Raw genomic sequence first — 5,576 nt, 5'->3', positions numbered from 1 at the left:
AATGGACCAATAGTTTGATTCAGTACAAGGCAGTTTCATATGCTCAAAATCTTTAGGTTTCAAAATGTGGTCACCCAAACATTTTGATCTGTTCCTAATGATAATTGTGTTTAGCTCTATCTCTCTATAAATGGACATGCTTATTGAAGAATGCTGGGCTTTGGGATCAGTTTTTGGGAAGATTTTCACATTTCAGAACCTTATATAATTGCAGAGTCTGTTTACGTTTTCAGGCTTGCCAGTGCGAAACTTAACAACTTTTCTCGCATGGAGCCCACCCTTCAACTCCTGGGCGTGCAGTTTGACCAGAATGTGGCCCGAAACATCATGACAGAGCAGCATGGAGCTGCCACCAAACTGATCTACCAATTGTATGTGGCTCTAGAGAAAAAGAAAAAAGCAGGACTCACTGGAGTTGCCATGGATGCAATGAGACCCTCAGCTCCCGCAAAGCTCAAGAGCGTGGGAACGGAAATGTATCGAGAGGTGAGCTTGTTGAGCTAAGAACACCTTTCCCAATAGAGAAGCAGAGCATCACATGTGACTATACCTCTTAGATATATACCTATGACACGAGAGATCAAAATAGAATTCCTGTAAACTAAATTTCTGTTTCGTCTACTGAATCTCTGTGTAAAGGATGCAGTGACTTAATTGATGGGAGTTCTAGTCCAGCACCACTTGCAAGACACATATTGGCTACCTCTGCTCTAGAGGTTACTCTAAATTCACTTTCACCGAACTAATATCCACTTTAAGAATTCTCTGATCTCTTTGCTTTGCAGTGTCCCATCAGGTATCTGCATAGTTCCTTGCATTTTCAGTCTTACAACAAATAGCTTTGGCCATTCGTTCCTGGTTTCTATCTTGGCAAGCTGAAACTGGGCAAAAGGCCCAGAAGGCTAAATAAGGAGATCAGAGCTGTAAATCTTTCAGAACATATGTTCCTTCCTCACACATACATCCTCACTCTGTATAAGCTGGCTGGACTACCATAAGGGCAAGAATAACTTTAAATTAGCTACATATTTCAGGCCAAATCTACACTGAGGTGGCTGGCATTCCTTTTCACTTGCAAACCTTCTCTTTGATTTAGTTTTGCTCAGGGTGGATTTGATTTAAATCACGATTTAAACCAGTAGTCAGTAAAACTTTATTTAAATCTTTTCTTTCTTTTTTTAACAGAAAGGCATTCTTGCTGGTATAATCTTAATATTTACAACCAGATGAAGGTTTCATTTTTGGAATAATAAATTTTCAGAGTTGTTTTTACAGTTATGTCAAAAATTACTGATTTGGTTATACTATTAGAAATACATAGACAGATAATTATGAAATTATTGTGAGGTTTGGTAAGTTAATTGTTTATATTTGGACAACTTTTCTGCTGTACTTTATTGGAAGGAGAAAAGCAATCATTTCCTTAATAACAATTTAAACAATTTTTTAAACTAAAACAGTAACATTATAGCATATGTCTCCATGTTTGTTAACTGATGTGGTTAAACATTTAAAAAAACTTAGACTGATTTCCAGCACACATGAAAAACAAAACAAATCCTTATTTCCTGATGGCCTTTGGACTATAATGTAACTTAAATCGAAAACTATCTTTAGAAAGAATTTTTCCTCCAAAAGCATTTTATTTTAAAAATCCAATTTAAATTTTAAAAAATCAGTTTAAATAAAAAAAATCCGATTTAAATAATAAAAAATGATTTTTAAATTTATTTTTAAAAAAATAATTGGCTTTTATGCACCCTGGTTTTGCTTCATGAGGCATTTCATTTACGTTGAGCTGGGCTGCTTCACTAAACAATAATTTAACAGATTCTTTCATCAGATTGATGGATAGTTGACAAAGCTTTCTGAAAGAATGTAGCCTTGAACCAGCAAGGGAGAATTCATGTGTAGAAGCAGGCATTCATGCATGTGCCCCTCTCTGGAGCCATGTCCACAAATAGGTGCAGTGCTCAGGGTTTCTAATCTGATCCATCAGCTTTAGGTGTGGGTAGGTTTGGCTCTGGGTAGCAGAAGCACTGATCAGCAATCAGTGCTTACTTAACCTGGTCAGTGCACCAACATTAATTGAATTCTCTAATCATTTGCTCAATAGCATCCCAGGGAAACAGATAAAAACTAGGATTGTAACTGAAACAAATCAGTCTGTTTGTTGGTGTACAGTGCTTCATTGGAGGAATATTGTAATCTTCATATAGCAAATGGTGATATGAGGAAATAGGAATAAAATAAATCAATGTAATGCAATATAGCAATGTAATACTTTTAGAAAAAATAGCTTTAAAATGTCCTAAGGATTTGGCCACCTTCTAACCTCCTCTAGCCCAACTAGTTGTGAAATGGAATTTCTAAAGTCTCTCACATATTCACAGAGCTACTCAGCGCCTAGGGCTTGCCGATCGCATGGTCGGCGGTTCGAATCCCCGCGGCGGGGTGAGCTCCTGTCTTTCGGTCCCAGCTCCTGCCCACCTAGCAGTTCGAAAGCACATCAAAGTGCAAGTAGATAAATAGGTACCGCTTTATAGCGGGAAGGTAAACGGCGTTTCCGTGTGCTGCGCTGGTGCCAGCTCACCAGAGCAGCTTCGTCACGCTGGCCACGTGACCCGGAAGTGTCTCCGGACAGTGCTGGCCCCCGGCCTCTTAAGTGAGATGGGTGCACAACCCTAGAGTCAGACACGACTGGCTCGTACGGGCAGGGGTACCTTTACTTTTTACTCATCCAGGCCTTCAACTGGGCAAAAGCATGCAAAGCAGAGTTGAACAGGGAGCAAGCAGAGAGTGAAAATGATTCTGTGAAGCACCTTTTATATTGAACAGGAACTATATCTGGAAGATGGAATTTCCCATCTTTTATATCAATTTGATTACTTATGTAGATGAGTTTACATAAAATGTCGATTGTGGATTACAATAATCTAAGCGTAACTGGAACCCTTACTTCTTCTCCACCTAGAGTATATGCGCCCTGATGCATTCCAGTGCTTGCTTTCCAAAACAGCTCGGTAATGCCATGATTCCATGTATGTTTGGGCACCAAGGCTGTCATCTTCTTCACATTACTTAACAGCACATTATGCTGATGGCATGAAATTTCCTTCTAATCATATTGTCATCCAAGATGTCAAAATCTCACACGACTGTCACTGAGAAGCAGCAAATATTTCCAAGCACAGTTAATTTTTTCCATTCTTGTCATTACCATGGCTTCCAGTTTAAAAAGAGTATGACTTAGCGGATTCGCTGATTTAGCAGAAATCAAAGGTGCTTGCCACCATCTTTAGTTCTGCAGATTACAAACCACAGTGCTTCGACCATATTGGCTGGCAGTGGATGCTGTTAATCTGGACATTGCTAGCTCTGCAAAACTATGAAGTATAGCAAATGGTATTAGGGATGGGGGAGAAATTTGACTCGATTCACATTTAAAGGTAAAACTCCCCAGTTCACACTTTCTTAAACAATGTGGAAATGCAGCCATCCTTTAAAAATTGCACTCCTCTGAATTTTTGCAGTATACTTCTTAGGCAAAGTAATGCGTAAAAAAATGCAGATTTTAGGGTAGACTGTGTATTAAAGATGCATATATTAACTGCACATACTAAAAGGTGTTATATAATGGAAAATGTGTACATTTGGGAAAATTGCATACAAACATGCATATATTAGGAGAAATTCACACTATGATGCTGGTGAATTTTCACAAGCCCCTCCCTTTTTTATTAAAAAAATTCCAAACTGATGTGGAAATGTGGAAAACTGAAGTTTGGAAAAAAGGAGGAACTGAAATCAATGGATTCGCTCATCCCTGTAGCTGTGAGTTATCCAAAATAGGCCAAGATAAACTATGTTTCAGACATGTAAAAAACTGTCCTAGTTTGGCCAGGGCTCAGAAGTAGAGCATTTGCTTTGCATGTAATTCAGGCCCTGGTATCTCTAGTTAAAAGAAGCTGGCAGGAGGGGATGTGAAGAACTTTTCTTTGCCTGAGAACTTGGAGATCTGCTGCCAGTCAGAGTAGGCAATACTTGGTTAGATGGAGAAAAAGTTCTGTCTAAGTATAAGGAGTTTACTATGACTCAATGCGGTATATAAAGATTTCTTCAAATCTTTTGGAAAATCTTCTCATTTCAGCGCCTTAAATGTCTAGTGCCGCGTCAGGTAGACTTGACCCTGCAGCAGATTTCAGACAACTTTCACAGCAAAGCCAAGGACCTCGAAAGTCAGATAGCTCGGATGCAGTTTGTGGAGCAACAGCAAGCAAAGAAAATTCAGGCGGAAAAAATCGTTGAACAATTTGAAAATGTGAGAAGCCTATTTAAATTTTTTTTTATAAAAACCTCAAAGCTGCGGGAAATGTTTATGCATTGTTTTATGCTTAAGCCTATGAATTTTCCCGCCAGCTGCATCAAACACAGTGGGAATTATTTCTAAGTAAATGAGGTTTGTGTTGTATGTATAATAGAAAGCTAATGGAAATAAATTGTAGTGTTTTCATTTAATTCAGCTAGAATTGGTCCCGTTTGCCCCACAAAACCTGTAGTATTGCGCTGAATCAGAGCAAAGAGCAATTGGGTTTTCGGAGGATTGCAGTTTGTTCCGAGTTAGCATTAAAGAGTGGGTTTTCTGGGAGAAAGTAGTGGGGTAAAGGCAAAACCAATGGGGCTCGTGCCTAGAAAGCACAGGACAAGCATAAAACCTCTTGGACCCATGTCTTCCAGGCACAGGACAAGTAAAAGTGCAGACGATCCCTTAGTTTCATTTGTATATCGCTGAAGGTGATGCTGGAGTATCATTCCAGTGCTTGGGGGTAGGATTCTGGTTGCTTTTGAAGTATATGAATCCTAGACTGCAGGGGGCTTTAATAGCAAGCACCATTTAGCCTGGCAGCAAATTGGCAACTAATGCAGTTCTTGCAAAGCTGGCTGAATAGGTTATTGCCTCCCAATAGGAAGGACACAAGCTGCAGCATGCAACACTGTAAACTTCCATTTTGCCTTCAAGAGCAGTCTCGTGCAGAACACATTAAAGCAACTGACTCCAGAGCAGGGGTGGGCAAACCTTTTTCCACCCAAGGGCAACATTTCCTGGATATATTTTTGCACTAAATCTTCTCGGCAATCACTTTGGTAGTGGCTGTAGGGAGACTTCAGTGGTAGGTCAAGAATGTGGTTTGTTGCCATTTTTGCAAAAGAAGAATATGTTATGCTGAATTCCATTGCGTTGTATTTTTGTTTGAAATCCAGTTATGTTCCTCAGCAAATCACCATATGCAACAACTGATTGCCCTGAGTGGGGATATGCATCTCTTTGGGCGTCAAAAGACACATTGAGTCAGTTTAATGGGGCACAAATGACCAATGGGGTGGAGATACATATCTGCAGTGGTTGCAAGTGTGGAAAGTTGCTTCTAGGCATAAGTCTTCTTCCTGAATTTGCCCCCACTTTTCAAGCTTTGCACATCCATGCAAAAACCCTTTACCCATTCACATTTTATTTGAATCATTTACTTAACAATATGCCTCAATAACAGTTTGAGCTAGGGCATCATCATTTGGAA

General features: G+C 39.5%; 1 protein-coding gene across 3 annotated transcripts in view; it reads left to right on the top strand.

Annotated features, from left to right (window-relative positions):
- Nucleotides 1–5,576, top strand: part of SPEF2 (sperm flagellar 2) — an 85,875-nt gene that overhangs the window by 5,385 nt on the left and 74,914 nt on the right. For all 3 annotated transcript variants that reach the window (XM_083402601.1, XM_083402600.1, XM_083402599.1), the window contains exons 3-4: nucleotides 234–486; nucleotides 4,151–4,321. In XM_083402601.1, the coding sequence (XP_083258727.1) occupies nucleotides 234–486; nucleotides 4,151–4,321 (424 nt within the window). The remainder of the gene's footprint in view (nucleotides 1–233; nucleotides 487–4,150; nucleotides 4,322–5,576) is intronic.

The sequence above is a fragment of the Podarcis tiliguerta genome (genome assembly GCF_965153285.1).
Source record: "Podarcis tiliguerta genome assembly, chromosome: 11".
NCBI classification, from domain to species: domain Eukaryota; kingdom Metazoa; phylum Chordata; class Lepidosauria; order Squamata; family Lacertidae; genus Podarcis; species Podarcis tiliguerta.
Note: the sequence above shows the minus strand (reverse complement) of the source record. Positions and strands in the feature narration are given on the sequence as shown.